This window comes from Lycorma delicatula, chromosome 2, assembly GCF_047948215.1.
Source record: "Lycorma delicatula isolate Av1 chromosome 2, ASM4794821v1, whole genome shotgun sequence".
In the NCBI taxonomy this organism is placed as follows: Eukaryota; Metazoa; Arthropoda; class Insecta; order Hemiptera; family Fulgoridae; genus Lycorma; species Lycorma delicatula.
Genome location: NC_134456.1, coordinates 17,833,522 through 17,852,937, shown reverse-complemented (window position 1 = coordinate 17,852,937; position 19,416 = coordinate 17,833,522). Strand labels below are relative to the sequence as shown.

The 19,416-nt window shown below is 30.1% G+C and overlaps 1 protein-coding gene across 2 annotated transcripts in view; it reads right to left on the bottom strand.

Annotated features, from left to right (window-relative positions):
- Window positions 1-3,388: 3,388 nt before the first annotated feature.
- LOC142320509 (uncharacterized) overlaps window positions 3,389-19,416 on the bottom strand; it is a 238,609-nt gene continuing 222,581 nt past the window's right edge. Inside the window, exons 30-33 of one of the 2 annotated variants that reach the window (XM_075358372.1) lie at window positions 18,737-18,908; window positions 10,184-10,298; window positions 7,351-7,613; window positions 3,389-4,022 (exon numbers count right to left, since the gene is read on the bottom strand). In XM_075358372.1, the coding sequence (XP_075214487.1) occupies window positions 7,356-7,613; window positions 10,184-10,298; window positions 18,737-18,908 (545 nt within the window). In that variant the 3' untranslated portion in view covers window positions 3,389-4,022; window positions 7,351-7,355. Of the gene's footprint in view, window positions 4,023-6,959; window positions 6,979-7,350; window positions 7,614-10,183; window positions 10,299-18,736; window positions 18,909-19,416 lie in introns of those variants that run through there. The other variant, XM_075358373.1, reaches the window with a different exon arrangement.

Below are 19,416 nucleotides of genomic sequence, written 5' to 3'. Positions count from 1 at the left end.
TAACTCTGGCTTCACCCTTCGAAGATTACTAGTTGGGAGGAAAATAAAGTGGAACATTAAAGTATGTAAATATAAGGGTAAAGAATTATTTTAAATAGTTATTCTACTCCGAGTAAACTTTTGAAAAACAGTACCAATGACTTATTTCCCCACCCCCTTAATTGATTCTAACCAAAATTAAATAGAATAAATTAACTGAATTCAGAAGCTATTGTACACAATTTCATAAAAATCAGTAATCCAATCTGAAGAGATCAAGAAACACGATAAATGATAAAAAAAAGATTAGGCTTATTATCCTCCACCCCTAATGAAAATGTGTAATTTAACCAAAGTGACATAATAATGTAACAGAATAATCTAATTAGTTCAAGAATATGATTTCAAAAACAAAAAGAAGTAATCCTTTATGCCTACTACTTTATAGAAGTTTGAATGTGACTGAACATAATCAGAAAAATTGAAATGAACTTAGAAAACTAAATTTACATTGTTTTAGATGCTGGGAAGTTGGCCATACCGTGGCTACGTGCAGGGGTATTGATAGGAGTTGTTCATGCTACAACTGTGGGGGGACCTGATCACAAGAAAGCTGACTGCAAAGAAAAGTAAAAATGCATTCTATGTGCCAAAACAGGTCATAGAATGGGGAGCAGGGACTGTGCTCTAGAGAATGAAATGCCTCTATCAAAGGAAATAGGAGCTTAGGACTAGAGCCCAGGACTGGGTAACAGCAACTAACTCTAGTGTGTACTTCTTACTGATTGCGGAGCTGAACGTCCAGGTTGGTGCTTCTGATGTTTAGTTTGTGGATAGTTCATTCAATGTAGCAGTCATCCAGACATCTTCTAGATTTGCTGTTATTAACACATCGGTGAGGAGGGTATTGTCAGGCTGGAATTGTCTGAATTCCTAATAATTTGTACTTACATTTCCCCAAATTTGGGAATGAACAGATTTTACGATTTTCTGAATTGGCTTGAAAACCTTATTACGGTCTTTGCAAAGCCAATAGTGCTTGTTGCAGACATGAACGTGGAGTGTGTAGAGCTCATGGGTCTTAGAGCCATGGTTAGAGGTTATGCCCCAACTGCCCTCCTTGGTATGACAAAAGTAGAAGTGATTAATACCCTGTCTCTGCCAGCATATATTGGCAGGGGCAGAGGTTCAGTGATCAATATCACTGCTGCTTCTGAAGATCTACTGACTAGAGTAACTGACTGGCAGATTGTCAAGCGTGAATACAACAGTGACCACAGACCATCAATGTTTGTGGTCAGAAGTGATAATGTAACAGTTCAAAATACCAACTTTAGAATAATACCAATGCAGGCAGAACAATTTGCGGATCGTGTACTAAATAAACTAAGATCTATGTCAGAATGGAGTCCAGATGACTTTCAAACTCTTCTAAGGGAAGAAAATATCAGATTATCTTCCAGAATTGCTCCAGCCAGAAGAAGTCTACTAGTGATCAGAGAAAATAGCCATGCTAAGATCTGCAGCTATAAAAGCAAGGGGAGTATTTCAAAGAAGGAAGAAGAGTATGAATGGGCCGATGGAGGCATTAGAACAGGCTTACAGATCAGCTAAGGCCAGACTCTATGCCGAAATGAAATGAAATTAGGTAAGAAGGAAGCTTGGGTGAAAATGGTTGAGGATCTGGATGTAAATCTTTGGGGGAAGGGCTTATAAAATTACCATGAAGAAGTTCGTTAAACCTCCTCCCCCATTAACCAGGGCTCAGACTTTAAGACCGATCTGCCTCCTCAATTTTATGGGGAAAGTGTATCAACAGTTGATAGCTAAGCAACTAAAAGAAGAGATCTAAGAAAAAGGGGGACCTATTGAAACAACAGTATGGGTTTACACATGGAAAATCGACCATAGATGCAATTAGCAGGGCAATGAATTGGGCTAGGAGTAAAGCAGAAGGGACATGGAGAACTCAGAAGATTCCATTCATTGTTTTACTTTATGTAAAAAATGCCTTGGCAGTGTTCCTTGGGCACTAATAAAGGAGCCTTAAGAAACAGGGGTATAAGTGACTACCTGCAGGCAGTCATAAGTAATGACTTGCACGATAGAGATATTATGGTCCCTATAGAGGAGGGTAAGAAACACTTTCAGATGGGAGTGGGGTCCTGCAAAACTTGGTACTGGGCCCCATCCTTTAGAATGTGCCCTTTTATGACCTGCTGAGGCAAGATGTGCAGGAAGATTGTGTTTTAATTGCTTATGCAAATGACGTGGCCCTCCTCACATAGGATACTTGGAGCGACAAGTCATAGCAGATGCAAATGTCTTGGTTGCGATTATCAACAACTGCAGTCAAGCCTATAAGGCTTGTGCCACATAAAACAATTACACTTGCGGTAACTGGTAGAAGGAGATTAGCTGAGATCGATATAAATGTGTATGGGCTTAGGGTATGCAAGTCCAAATAAATTAAATATCTTAGTGTTTGGTAGACCGGTTGGGGGTCATTCACTACTAATTGTTGCAGAACACTAAAAGCCTAATTTCAAAGAAGAGTTAATAATATTATCTGTTACTCTCCTTTCTGAAAAGTTAATTATTATTATTTGTTACTCTTTAACAGTTATTTTTTAAATCAGTTTTATTTTTATTTTGTCAAAAAAGATCTATTTTATTAAAATAAAAGTTGGAAATGGAGCTGATACTTATAGGATATTTATTTAATAAATAAATATATTAATTGTTTAGTTTCTTAATTATTACAATATATTTCTAAATACAAATAAAGTTTACAGAGAAAAATTACACTTAGCATAAAATTTAAATTATATATATTGATAGTGTGCAGGTATGATTTAATATTCTATTTTATATATACATAAATTTTAAATATTTAAACAGATATTAATTTTAAATAAAACAGAATATAAGAAATAATAACAGTCATATGATTAATTTCAAAGAGAAAGAAATGTTACTAATTTAAAATTTTACAATTAATTTTTTAATCTGATTAAACTTACCAGTTAATTAAAGAAAAAAAAATCAAAATGTATAATGTTAATCACAATTAAAAGTAAGATAAACTGCTGAATGATGTTTTATAGAAAAAAAAAAATACTAAAAGAAAAAATGTTAAGAATAATTATATTGATTTTAAATACTTGTTTTATAAAAACTAATAACAAACAAATAAATAATATATGGATAGAAATATCAATTTGTTACAAAATATGTTTTGGAATATTATTATTACAAAATAAACTTGCTACACTGAAAAGTGTTTTAAGATATTTTAAATATTCTCTTAAAATTTTATTAGATGAGATAAAAAGAATATATATATATTTTTAATATGTAATAGAACAAAACAATTATTTCTGAAAAATAAAAAAAATGTAATACTAACTGAAGAAAAGAATAAATTTATTTGATCTTAACATTATCTAACATGTATTAAAATTACATTTTAAAAAATGGTAAAAAAAAAAAAAACAATATTTTATAAAAATAAAAAATTACAAATAAAATACAAAATCTATAACAATAAAGTAAGGTTATATTCATTATAATAATCATACATATCTTTTTTTATATTTATTATTTACAAAAATTTATAACAATATGTGAACATAACTAAACACGTTAAACGTTTACAAAAAAAAAGCATCACACACGCATTCATTCCACAAAACAACAACAATCACATTAATTTATTAATAATTAATTAAATATACATACAATAATAATAATAATGATGATATTTATTATAAATATACAAAAAATATGGCAGTGAAAAAAGACAACAAAAAGTGGTGTAGCAGCTTAAAAATAAATGAACACTAATATTATAACATTAAATGTAAATACATTATGTACGATTTTATATATATATATATATTTTTATGGTTATTAAAAATAAGGTAGCACTGGTTGAAATAAACACTGCTGTATTTAACTGCATTACTGATTGTAAATCATGTTATAACAGATGGTGCTCTAATCTGCTCTCTTCATCATTATCATTAGTTATGAATAAATATCTACAAAAAAATAAATAAATAAATAAAAGGCATAATATAAGTGAAAATGGTAAAATAAAATGTAATCAAACTATGTTAAACATTTCATATGAACTTGTTGACAGGTGAACTCATGTGTTTTTTTTTTTTATTCTGGTTAATAATGGTGAATCCATGTCTTGGCGATACTGTTGTTTCAGTTCTGTGCACTAACATTGTGAATGAAGTCTTATCTCCTTATGGTGATCTGTCAACTCTGGAATCCATTTTGCGCTTGTTTTATGGTACTTGAGCTTTTTGGTGGTAATGCAAATTGTACAAATACTTACTTGTAATTTTTCAGCTATAATCTCAATTGTAATCCATTAGTCTTCTTGGATGAGAGAGTCTATGCGAATTTCAAGCACTGAGCTGAAACTTCACTTGGACTTCCATTCCAGCAGTCATTGAAGTCTGACAGTCTTTAAATTTTTTTACCCGCTTGTAAAACTTTCTGTGTTTGATATAACTTTGTACTGTTTGGTCATATGAGAGTAAATGTTAACTGGTTTTTCACCTTATTCTGATAAAGAATGGATAACTGCATGCTAATCAGATAGTTTACAAATTTCAAGAGCATTCATCATTGTAAATGAGATTTTGAATGTATCAACAATACAATTTTACTCAAACAACTGATCAAGTTATTACAGGGTCACCAACTTACTGTACTGAAAGTATCATAACCCTTTGCCAAATGCCTGTCTATTTTAATTTTTAATTTGTGTCTTTAATTACTGAATAACTCTTGTACAAGTGTGGTTGAGCAATAACAGCTAATTTCAGTCAGTATAATGCATACTTGTTTAATTCTATAAATTCAAAAATTATAGTAAAAAAGAGGTGGGTAAAAGTGATCATAGTCATTCCATCCTGTAAACCTGCCAAGTTGGTCTAGTGATTAACTCATCATCGTAAACCCATCATCGTAACTCACTCACACGTCACAAACAAGGAATGTGGTTGCTTATAGACCCTGAATCCAGAAAGCTGCGTGGGGTATCTGGATAGTTTCATAATATTCATTAAGAAATAAATAAATAAATTCCATCCTGTAACATCTGTCTAGAATACAAGGGTGGGGCAAAAGTTTCCAGGCACAGAGATGGTGTTAGTATGCTTAATTTCTCGATGGGCATCACATGATTCCATTCTTCATTAGTTTACAGGATTTTTAAGCTGCTGCATCACTTAGTGTGGTATTTACAGTCTATCAAAGTGGAGAATTAGAGAGTTTTTTGGAAAATTGAAAAATCTGGAAATTCATGCAGTGATTAAATACTTTTATCTGAAAGGCTTAAGTGCAAAGAAATAAGAGCTTGATACAACATTGGGAGAGTCTTTACTATCAAATACAACAAATATATACTATGTTGCAGAGTTTAAAATAGGTTGAATTAGCGATGGACCACAGATTTAGCAGGGACTGTAGGCATGTCAACATAATGTGTGAGCAATATCTTGCATGAACATTTGGGCATGAACAAGCTGTGCACTAGATGGGTGCTGTCACGAAAAGCTGCCAAAAAAACATTTTAAATGATTCTCATGAGCTCTTTCAGTGCAATCCAGAGAAATTTTTTTGTAGATTTGTTATGGTTGATGAAATTGGGCTCATCATTACACTCGAGAGAAAACAATGGATTAAAAAAAAAAGTAGGGGATTTGTGTGAAAAAGTTATGGTAACTGTTGTTTGAGATCATGTGGAATAATTTTCATTAATTATTATCTTAGAGGGTGAAACAATTATGTGAACTGCAATTGCCTGTGGCATTTCCAGGACTCAGGTTGAAAGCCTAAGAAAAGAAAGAATAGAACTTCTTCATTCAGGGGCCAGAATGTTCATTCATCACCCTGAAAAAGAAAAAGAAACATTCTAAACAATGGTTGGTTACTGATTTAGATGATTTTGACAAAGGTGTGGTTAGGTGAACTGTGAATGAATTTCACTGAAAGATACAGGAGCTGTGAACAGTTCTGTAAAGAAATGAAAATGAAAATTAATTTTAATGGCAGTGAAATAATTTAAGAAGAATTTTAAAAGAATTCAGTTTTATGTGGTGCAGAACAAAAAATGAAAAGAAAATTTTAATTGACAAACATGATATCAGGCAGAAAAGGACTTCATATTTGCAGGAAATCAGTGATTTTAAAAATGCAACCAAGCGATCATATACTTAGATGAATCCTATGTTTTATCATCTCATTCAATGGCAAAATCATGGGCTGATGACAGCGGTGCAGTCATTTAGTAATAAATAAGAGTGAACGCTTAATTAAAATTCATGCTGGAGGTGAAATAGGCTATATTCAAACGCAATGTTAATTTGAACAGCCAAATAAAAAAGTGGCGATTACCTTGATAGCATGAATACTACAAATTATTTAAAATGGATTGAAGAAAAATTAGTTCCTTCCCTTCCTGAAAAACTTCCATTGTCATCAAGCAAGAAACAAGGCATGAGACTGTTTGGCTACAGAAATATCATATTCCATTTTTGCCTCAAATACTTGAACCACAATTGTATGAACTAATTAAGTTGAACAAAAGTACCAGAAAACAATTCCAATTTGACAAATTGTTGGAAAGGTGGGCATCAAGTTCTGTGGCATTCACCTTATCATCCTGATTTAACTCCGAGATTGAGATGGTATGATCAGAGGTAAATGACATGTTGCAGGCAACAACACAATATTTAAAATATCAGAAGTACAGAAACTATGTAAAGCTAAAATGAAATCGATGAGCGACGGACACTGGAAACCTTACTGTGAAAGGGTTAAAAAAATTGAAGGCGAGTTTTTTTTTAATTTTATAATTAATTGTGTATTTTGTTATGTTGCTCTTACCAAGGGTTTACAGTGATTTTCCTTGCTCCATCCACATAAATTTTGGAGCTGTTCCTTTTTTAAACATGGAGTAGAGCAAACCCAATCCTGTCATGATTTATACATTATATTATTATAAAATGATTAAAATAATATATAAATTTAAAAAATGTTTAATTTAAATAAATTAAAAAATTTAATATCCATATCATCCAAAGTATTACTACATCATTAAATTACACATTTACAGCATGCAGAATCTTTTTGAACAATATTTATAAAAGCTGATATCAAATAAACTAGCTTTTATCCTAATGACTGCATGCATAGATAATGTATAAGGTTAGAGCTGCAAAAAATTCCTTGAGATAAGTAAATTAAGCTTGTAAAAATAAAAAAGTCTTTAAGAAAATATCTGTAAATTACAATTTTCAAAGTTATATAAAATTGTTATTAACAATACATAAAAGTAATACTAACCAAGACTAGGTGCTTCTTATGCAGACTTGGCATCTACTAATTCTACTTCGGAGATTACCAGCTTTTAGTGTCTGTTTTTGTGGTGCTCTAAACTGGTCACTAGGTTCTATTGTTGCCAACCAAAAACTGAGCTTGTTGGCAAAATAATGGCACGTACCACGAGCACCATTACATTCAATAAATGGTGTGGCTCTGAAGTCTTCTAGACAAGAACCAGGACTAGCTAATGACTGACCACCTCCTTCTGCACCTGCAGCCGTGTGCTATAAATGAAAGTTCAAAAATAATCATATGAGACGGCTTCCTAAAATGTTTTTGTAGTATGAAATTCAATAAAATGCTTAATATTAGAAAAAATTGGTATTTCTGTAAAAAATAATTAACCAACTTTACTTTTAAAATAGTAAGTACATAGTTTTAAATTGGTAAATAGTAAGTCTACTTAAATTTTTTCGACTTTAGACTTTACTGAAAAATTTTACAAATTAAGAGTTTGCAGAAACGCATTTTGCATTTTATTTATAAGATTTCAAAAATTAAGCAGTCTGACAGTTTTAGACCTGTTTTTACTTCCATCACTAATTGAATTAAAAGTAATTAAAATAATTTCTACTGTTAGTAATTGTATTTAACAATTCAAAAAAAAGAAACAATAATGTTGGTCCAGTTTTTGTGATCTTCTTTACCAATTTCAGCTATTTATCAACTTATCTGAACAAATAAGATGTCATTTTTATTCACAATAAAAAAAATGTAACAGTTTAATAAAAACAATTCGAAGAAACGAATATTTATGGAGCGATTAATGACTAAAAATATTCTAACTACCACCATTTTGGAAGTTTCAAAGATAAAACTTTATAAGGTAAATGTACACCGAATTTCATTAAACTATCTCAATCTGTTCTAAGGTATAAAGTTTTAATGGAAAAAAAGCAATATAGTAACAAAGGGAAAGTGAAGTGAGATACAACATTTTTCAATATGAACGTTTTTATTTATTTGATGTCCTGAATTAGTTCCTTAAGTTAAGTAAGTAAGAGGATCACCAAATATCAATATCTGCAAAAACCTGGCTATGCAAAAATCTGATCTGATTAGCTTACTTTCTTATATGGAGAAACAAAATGTAATGAACTGTACAGTTCACTGATAATATTAGTAAATGTATTTCAATTTATATTACAGTAAGTACACATCTAGATGATTAGTGATTGTAAATATAAATGTAATTAGAAATGATTTATATAATTAAAATTACCAGTACAAGTAAGTTATTTTTTTAAATTTAATAAAAGGATGGTGTTGTAATTCTTTATACAAATAATGACAATTAATATTTACACAAGGGGTGCTGAAATTCAGTGCACAGTAGTTAATGATTCATAAATGAAAACATATAAAGTCAAATGAAACAAAGATGGCGAAAAAGTACATTTTATTTGCTAAACTTTATCTGTAATAAATTTACTGTCAGTAAAGAAAGTTGTCAATCTCTACTTGAACCATCACCTCACTGTGTCCTTCAATTCATCACTTGTGGTGAAACAAATACTCTTAATATCCCTTTTTAACAGCAGAAAGAAGCAAAAATTGCAGGCCACCAAATCTGGTGTGTATGAAGGTTGTGGAATAGGTTTAAATTTCAACTTCAGAAGAGTCTAGATGAACGTGATGTTTTGTGGATAAGCATTTTCACATTGAAAATTATTAATTCTGTTGATCATTGAGCATTGCACACACATCTTCAAAGTTTTTTTATCATCTCTTATGTATCACATAGAATTTACAGTCGACCCGGCTTCCAGGTAATTGATAACGTGCATGTGTGTTTGGAATCCCACAATACTGTTAAGAGAATTTTTTTTGTAGAGGATTGTTCTGAATTTTTTTGATTATGGTTAATCACAGTGATGGTATTCCATGCTTGCTGGTTTTCTTCTGGGTTAAAATTATACTTCTCTACTGTCAAAATATTGAAAAGGATGTCATCTCCCTCATTTCAATAATGCTTTAGAAGCAGTTCACAAGATTCCATTTGTTGTTTGTTCTTTTCCATGAGTTTGTGTGGCATCCATCATGAACAGATTTTACGGTAGCCTGGTTTTTCAATAATCTGTTCTACTCATTCATTGATCTGCCTATCTGGGCGGTGATGGGTTGTTGTGTGATGTGGTGGTCATTTTGAATCAATTCATTCCCCTTCTTTTGTTGCTTCTCATTGGTCACACAAACCAGTTGACCAAGCTTCATCTTCAATATTTACTTTACTGGCATCTGATACAAACATTTTATTTTCCACCTACTCAGAGTAAATTGATCATCAGTTTCATCACCACAAATGGCTTTTAGATGATGATGATTAATAATGTTCAAGTTTTCCACTCTTAAAACTTAATCACTGCAGGCTGTTTCAGATGCACTGACCTAGCAGCCAAACTTGACTCCATAACAACAGTGACCAGCAGAAAATGAGAGCACATGGATCAAGCAGTTTTGAAATGTGGTAGAGGGAAATGAAACTATAAAATTGCAGTACCTGTTGCTTTATATTATATTTTGTGAATATAAATTTTTTTCCAATTACATTTTGTGAAATGTAATGGGAATTCTCCCATTACATTTCAGTCAGTATCCTTTCCAGAGTGCATTACATTTCAGCTGCCCCTCATATTTGAAACGAATGATAGATATATATTTATTAATAAATAATCATGATTTACAATATACTTTTCTCACTTTTTTAGTACATTTTGTGTGATCTTTTAAGCATAAATTGTTGACACCAAAATATATTGATATAAGATTAATATATGTAGATATATGTACAGACCATTACAAAACTATATCCAATCCATAGGCCATTCCAACCTTGCGGGCAATCAGGAACATTAAGGCTCTGGCTATGAATAGCTATGACATTTGCTGGTGCTTCGCATACTACACATCTAAAACAGATTAAATAGACAATATTAGTACTGTTAAAAAAATCAAATAATATAAGATGAAGAGAGAAATAAAACTTAAAGCAGCCAATTATATTAAAAATAGAGAAAAATTCTCTTGAATTTTCTGCTTATTTCTGAGTCATACATTATTAAAAAATATATTTTGTATGAATCTTTATAGAAATAAATTAAGATACAACAAAATTATATTGATTAGTCTGTGAAATGTGTTATTTTTTATATACTGTCCAAATTCTTTGCTTACTATCAGAGAGCACAATGCTACCCAGTATATGTCAGGTGAACTTCAGTCTACACCAGCACACGCGTTTTTATTTTTTTTTTATTTATTAAAATTATAAGCCCATTTTTGTATCATCAAAACTCATAGAATATATATATATGCACAATTAACATTTAATAATGATGATGACAAGCTTAGTGTTTTATTAAGGAGCTTCATAGCAAAAGAGTTTGGTTTGATTTCGTTACAAATGAAATCTATTTGATTATTCCATGAGAACTTGTCATATGATATCAAAACCAATCATTTTGTGCTGCTGGATGGTCATCAGTGCTGTCATTATAACTCATATTTTAAGAATAAGAAATGAATACAACTTTTCTAAATTAAATCACTATAAACTAATTGCTCAACCAAAAAATTACAATAATTAAAATATTTCAATAATTATATGTTAGCCATCCTAAGAATAAAATTAGCTGTTTATTGCAAGGCATGTTCTTTTGGTAACTGGAAGAAGAAGTAAACAGTTGTTTTTGGAACGCCTAACTCTACAGAACACATCTGCACTGGTTTTTTTTTCGGATTATGCAAGTAACTTGTTTGCGTAGCACAGACATTAATGGTCATTCTGAAAGTAACTGTTTCAGCAAGAATAGAGAAAGTAAAAAAAAAAAATAAAAATAAAAATATTAAAATACATTGGATAAATCATAGATCATTCCTTCCACTAAAATGGTTATTTGTGTCCAAGAAGACTTTTAAGAAAATATTTTTTCATCAAAACAAATTATACTTAGTGAGACATCAAATACTGATATCAGGCATAACATCTGACAATAAAACTTAAAAAAACTAAAGGTTTTCAAGTTTTGGATGTTTTATTATCCTCTCTTGGTTTGCCTATGGTTAGTAAGAATATCTGAGTGAATGTTTATTTGTTTATATGTTCTAATGTTAACTTAAAATTTAGAAATTCCTTGCCATAATTTTTCACAGCAAGTACTTTGACTACAAGTATAATAATAAAAAAAATGTTACAAACAATTAATTTGTATTTTATTTTTAATGGTTCTTTTATCGCATTTTATCAACCTTGAGAATAATCTTAAGTTTAAATTCATTCAGAAAATGTTATTAGGTGTGCGACAAAGATTAAAAGAAAAATAATCATATTTTACAGGATTTTACATAATAATATCTTAAATCACAGACAAAATCATATTTTGTATGAAAAATGAGACTATAGATTCAGGAATGATAATTTGTAAAATAAATTTAGACCGAATTTTAATTTGGTGTATTGTGTTTATAAAGTACTGGTAGGATTTCAAAGTCATAATTTTAGAACAAAGCAAAAAAGCATGAAGTACATGGTAAAGTGAAATAGAACTGCCCAAATTTTCGATATTAGTTCCCATATCAGTGCAGGCACACTGTGTTATACGCTTAATAGCTGCATAAAGGTTGTTACTTCCCTCGGCACCATGATTACACTGCAGGGGAAGGTTCACTGTGTTTTGTGGCTTGCTAAGTTTCTGTTGGTTACACTTGTTAGGAATTGTATACTGACATGTGTTTAACAAAGAACCATCACATGGAAGTAACATAAGGTAAAGGAACTATCACCTCAGAGAAACAGGGAGCTTGCTGAAACAGTTACGTTCAGAATAACCATAATGTCTGCTACGCAAACAAGTTACTTGCATAATCCAAAAAAAAAACCAATGCAGATGTATTCTGTAGAGTTAGGCATTTCAAAAACAACTGTTTAAAACACTTAGAAAAAATGATTGGCTTTTCTGGTTATAAAATTCATCCACAGGAGAAAATTAAATGCTTTGAATTTGCTACAGACATTCTAGATGTTTGTATCATGATGGGGAGTTTTTATTTTTAGTGATGAAGCTAAATTTCATGTTTAATGATGAATACATTTGCAAAATGTTCAAATATGGGGTACTGAAACTCACACGCTGTTATGAAATATAATAGTTCCCCCTGAGAAGCCACCCAATGGTTCAAATGGTTTTCCCACGCTTCATAACAGTGTTGGAACTCAGAAATCACAATATCCTTCAGATGGTTGGTTACATTTTTTTTTGTTTTCTACTGTTCCAAAATGGTGTCCTTTAAGGTGTTTTTTAAAGTCAAAACAGGAAAAAGTCCTAGGGACTCAAGTCAGGTGAATAAGGTGGTTGGGGAACTACAGGAATGTTTTTCTTTGCCAAAAACTCATTAATTGAGAGTGCAATGCGACAAGGAACATTATCATGATGCAGCATCCAGTTGTCTTTGATGGCTGGTCTCACGCGGGCAACTCTTTTTCGCAATCTTTCAAGAATTTCTCGGTAAACATATTCAAATACTCCTTATGGACAATGCCATTACTTTCGAAGAAACAAATTAGATTTGCTCATTTTTGCTTTTTTGGGATGTGTGTTTTTGCTTTTTTGAGTTTCAAGTGTGCCACTCCTTGCTCTGGCATTTTGTTTCTGGGTCGTACTTAAATATGCAAGATTCACCACCAATAATAACATTTTTTTAGAAAATAAGGATCAATTTCAATTCGCCCTAGAAGATCGCAGAACACTTCCACCCTGTTGTTTTTCTGTTCAACAATGAGGTTTTTTAGGACCAATTTTGCACAAACTTTTTTTGTGTCCAATTTATTTGTCAAAATTTGATGGACTGTGGTATGGTTCAAATTCAATTGTTCTGCAATCATTCTGACAGTTAATCACCAGTCGTACCGTATCAAGTCTCTGATTCATTCAACATTGTTGTCACTTTTTGATGTTTACAGTCTTCCAGAGAATAGATCGTCCGCAACTGATTTCTGGGCATCTGAAAATGCTTTAAACTATCTAAAAACTTGGGCTCGTTACAGAGTGTCATCTCCATACGCCCTTTTCAATTTTGAAAAAGTTTCAGTAGCATTCTCATCAAGCTTAAAACAAAACTTGATTGCACATGTTGCTCATAATTAGTATCACTCATTTTTGTGACACCCAACAAAAACTCGTTTCATGAAAAGTTTGTTTATGTCTCACGTGACAATAAACTAAAAATATTAATATTTAATGCAAATCAGCTGTTCATATAACCATATGTTTACTAATAACTTTACAGTGTTGTCACTTTGGCTGTCAAAAAAAAAACTAGTCTCATTCATTATTTATAGACCTTTTTTTTTTTGATAAGTAAGTTCAGTTCCATAAAATAAAAGAGAACTAGTCTTTAAAAGAACACTAATAAATTCATTTTTTAAATGAACGAAAATGTAAATAGACAGAATAGAATGATTATGTAATTATAAAGTTTAAATAAATACCTCTTTAAATGTAATAAGGTTTAATTACCTTGAGTAACATAATCAACTTAACCAATTACAAATAAACAACAAACTACAGACCTGCTTTAATGTGCACTATTTTCCAGTTACTATTATTATTTTTTTATTTTACATATATAATTTATAAATAATGAACTGTCCTAATGGCTACAAAAGCATTTACATTAGAAAGTAAACATTTAACTTAACAGAAATTTATAATATTTTTAATATGATACTTTTTTTTATGAAAAAAGACCTTTAATTTTTCAATTTTATTATTGAATAAATTACTGAACAATTTAAAAAAATAATTTCCACCAATTTATTTAAAGTATAATTAAAAAATTTTCTCTTACACAAAAAATATTACTACATTAATAAATTTTTAAATAATACTAATTAAAAGATCTAGATAATCCTGCATTTTCTGCAAGTAGTTCAATATCAATGTAAATATATGCTTAAAAATTGTTCAGTAACATCCTTTTGAATTCTGAATTATTTTTAATTTATGAAAAATAAATACCTTTTTAAAAGTGTACATATCTTTTATTTATTATTTTTTTTGATGATTAATTCACCATATAAGCTTGAATTGTCCATGGGAATATGAAATCAAAATTTTGTAGCATAAGAAAAATGCCATGCATCCAGATGAAAGGACGAGACACTAGCACTCTGCCTTGGAGATCGCCGGAATTGTTTAATGTGATTAAATTAATAGTATGTAACTGAATGACATCTATTTTTATTTATAATTAGTTATGTATTTTGGAATAATGCTTTAATTAAGGTTTACCATAGCTTCCCTCGATCTATCTGCGCAAAAGCTGGAGCAGCTTTCTTTTGTTATCTGTGAAGCAGCATATCTATTCCTGAAGGCATGTTTTTAAAGTAAGTACAGTTTTGAAATTAAAAAAAAAACACAAGAAAACTATTCTTAACAATTTTATTTTTATGTGAAAGCCTGTACTTTAATCTACTTTTCTATATAATTGCCACCAATATTAAGGCACTTGTGTCGTGCAACAAGCTATTGAACACCGTCATCATAGAAGTCTGCTGCTTGACTTAATAACTATTGCAACACGGTTGCTTTGACAGCATCATCATCGATAATTTAAGTGTTCGGTCACAATTTCACAGACAACACTTCTTGAAACTTGAGGAAACTCTTCAGACAGCGAAGAAATCATAAAGTGTCTGTTCTCTCTTACTTTTTGCACCAAATCTTCAGTAATGACATTAGGTTGTCCATTATGTTCCTCATCATGAACATTCTGGCAGTCATCTTTAAAAGCACTAACCCAATTTCGTACCATTTCTTCGCTCATAATGTTTTCTTCATACATTTTACTGATCTGGCAATGAATTTCAGCCAATTTCACACCTTTAGCACTAAGAAAACAAATTACACCATGTATTTCACAGTCAGCAGGATTCTCGATCAGCAGAGACATTTTAAATACTCACAAACATAAACACAGTCGAATATTTCCATAATGGTGTCTGCAGCTTGCCAACAAATGCAGGTACACAGTGTACATGTGTGGAATGCCAACTACAGTGTAGCAGCGGCAGAATTTCAAAACAGTACTTACTTTAAAAACATGCCTCAATATAATGTATTATTATGTACTGATCAGAATAAAAGTAATTTATTTATGTAATAAACATTTGTCTATTAAATACAATAATTAAATTATTTATATTATTTAAAACAAATTAAAATTAATTTTTTTCTTTTATCATGAGAAACATATAAAAAAGTAACAACCTAAATACAAAACACAGCAAAGTAAATCATTTTATTAAAAATTATACTGATAATACGTTTTTAATAAATGATACATAAATTTATAAAATAAATGTGTTAGAATGTGAAAGTCTAATATAAATCTGTAATTAACCTTGTTACTTAATTACTTCTGAGGGAAGGTAATACTTTAAGATCGTATATTAGTCTGTGTACCTATAAAATGACAGCAAAGTAACAGACTCAAAGAGCAGATGAAAATAAACAATTGTGTTGAAAATTCAATACTATTATAATGATGCAAATTATATCATTTTATATAATAAATGACGGTTCATCCTTATGACTAGCAGTACATGGCTTTACTTAATCTCTTTCACAGAGTTTTAAAAAAGTATATGAGGTCTATTCAGAAATTAACTGAACATTTTTTAATTAGGCGCCAATGAAGACATTTAATGATACGTGGTTGTCAGCATTGTGTTCTGTATAACCTCCTCCTTCTATAATCACATATTACAGAATTGGTGGTCACGTATTACAGGATTGTTGGTCTCATTTAGTTTCCATGTTATTGTTATTTGAGTGCAATGTGTTTAAGTGTTAGTAGTGGTTTTTGGTAATGTAAAATTTTCAGGACCAACAATACAATATAAAATTTTACATGAAATTGGGGAAAACTTTCACAGAAACAATTCAACTTTTGAAACAAGCTAATAGAGATGATGCTCTGGGTTGTATGCAATGTTATGAATGGTTTCCACAATTTAAAAGCGGTCGTCAGTCAATTGAAGATGACCCTTGACCAGAAGGGCCTTTGACTTCTGGTCAAGGCCCAGAAGTCAATGAGCCTGTTCAGAAAATCAATGATCTGGTGCATGCAAATTGCTGAGTGACTGTCAGAGAACAAGCAGAAGAGGTTAGCATCTCAACTGGATTATGCCATGACATTTTGACTGAAAAATTGAATATGAATCGAGTTGCAGCAAAGTTTGTTCTTTGTTTGATGACCGAACAGCAGAAAGAACATCGAGTAGAAGTTTGTCAGCAGCTTCTTGAACAAGCCAATTACGATGAAACATTCATTCAAGGGTTTCACATTCATTGAATGTTCTATACACACACACACACACACACACACACACAAGCGCGCGCGCATGTATATATATATATATATATATATATATATATATATATAATTTTTTTTAGCTAAAAAAATTATAAATAAAATAATATTTTCAATAATACATAAAATTTTAATTTAATAAATACTTGCTAGTATATATATATATATATATATATATCCTAGCATCCTGTCACAGATTTGCCCATGCTACATGGTTACTTGTGTATCCTGTTGCAGTCAGGGAATGTTTACCTGGTCAGAGTTCTGCCCATACACCCCTCTGTGTTCATTAAACTCATGTTTGTGGGAATAATAATAAAGCCTGATGACTCACCTGATTACTGATGATTCAGTAATGTAACATTGGCTGGCCAGGTTATATAGTATAAATTTGTTTTATTTATTTTATTTTTAAATTTAATTTTTAAAGTTTTTATTTATGACATCACATTTATACATATGTACTTACTTTACTTAACTGACTTCTTATGTTTTTGTATATATGATTGTAATTTTAATCTTTTAATTTTAATTTTTCTTATGTTTGATATATAATTTTATGTAAATATATTATATACAACTGATGATGCGGGATCCTGCTAAAGTGCTTTTGGAATAAAAAAAACCGGTAAGTGTCATCTCATTTATTTTATAATTCTTTACTTGGGTTGTTCAAGTTAGTTATCGATTATAAAAATAATATATTTATATAATATATTATATATATATATATATATATATATATATATATTTATATATTATAAAAATAATATTAAATTAAAATTAAAAATTGCATATAAATGAATAAGAAGTCATTAATAAAATTAAATTAAAAAACAAAATTAAAATTAATAATGCAAATAAAATAGAAATTTTAATTAGACTTTTAATTAAATTTTATTAATGACTTCATATTTTATATATATGCAGTTTTAATTTACAATTAAAAGTTTTTGAATTTAAAAAAAAAAAATTAGTTTTATTTCTGTTTTGATTTCATTAGAAAAGGATCTTTTAACAATTTTAAAACTCAATTTTAATTTTAATGTGCAATTTACAATGAACAATTTTAATTTTAATGTGTAATTTGCAACGAAAGATTTGAAAAATTATAGGGCAACTGATGATGCGAGGTACTCACAAAAGCGGTCTTGCTTGGATTATGGAATAAGGTAGGTGTCATCCTATTTTATTAATTCTGCACTTGGGTTGATCAGATTGATATAATTTGTATAGTGCAGAGGGATATGATTCCCGAAAGGACCAATTTTAGAAAAATAGTATGTATATATAGGCATAATAAATATTTAATTATGAAGACAAGCTTAGTGTTTTATTAAGACAGTTCGAGCAAATCAGTTTTTTGATTTTGTTTATAACAAAATCAATCTCATCATTCCATGAGAACTTAATAAAACTCCCAGCTTTATCATTGATTTAGAAATCATATCTTGAACATTGGCTTTTTTTACCCCATATTTTCCAGCTTTTTACGCTAAATACGCTTAGTTTTATTCAGTAGAATTTGAATTTTAATTTAAATAGAAGGCTTGAATAATAAAAACAAAACTCATTATTAGTTTTTAATCGTTCGGCCACTCTGTGTTTATGAGAATTTTGTCTGTTATTCATAATTTGAATAACTGACAATTTTATAAAAATGCCTTTAAAAACATAATTATTTTAATTAGATTTTTGTTTGTCTTACTGTTTACATTACTTATCACAATAACTTATTGAGATAATGAGAGATTTTTACTAATAACATACATGTCCAATGGTAAAATAAGCATGTTAAAATAGCAAAAATGAATGAAAAAAATAGTATTCTAGGAAAAAACAGTGTAACATTATACTTTGAAGGACTGATTTACATTGAAAAACCCTTTTGAAATATTAAATTACAAAATGCTGTCTGAAATGGAAGATTAAAGTAAATGTTTAAAATAAATAATAAGATTGTTCACTACTATACCTTGAAATGTATTGTGTAATGGCAGTTTCTTCGACTGGCATCATTGGAATTGGTGAATTGGTACTCAACCAATATGATTTGTCATTTCTGCTTGCATAATTACATACATTATTCATATCACAGAATAAAAATGGCAGTGTTGAAAAGCGTTTTATACACGATCCTGCAAATCCTGAAGACAATATGACAAAATAATTAGATTTATTGTAAACAATATTTCTTTCTAAGTTTATCGCATTTATGGTTTGTCCACACTCATGCTCTGTTCTCTTCAACAAGAGCATGTGTCATAATGCGCACAAACAGGTATTCAACATTGTACACCTTCTTAGTGATGAATGGTGTAGCTGTTTTGATTATACATAACTCAGTGCAAGTGATCTTGCAATTGATGATGTTCTTTCAATTCGACTTGCATTTTGTTTGTCAGTTAAACACTTATAAGTGTTTATTTTCTCTGTCTATATATTTAATACTATTTTTCTAATACTAGTAGTTCTTTTTTATATATTTTTTTCTCATACTTTTTATTTTTTACATATATTCAATCATTGGGAGTAAAAATCTTGTCATATTCTACAGGTAGATGGCTTTAGGATTTTATAACTCTGGTTATAATAATCAAATCTGGCCACACTTGTGAACTATTTTGAAAGGAACTATTTTTAGAAAGGTTATCA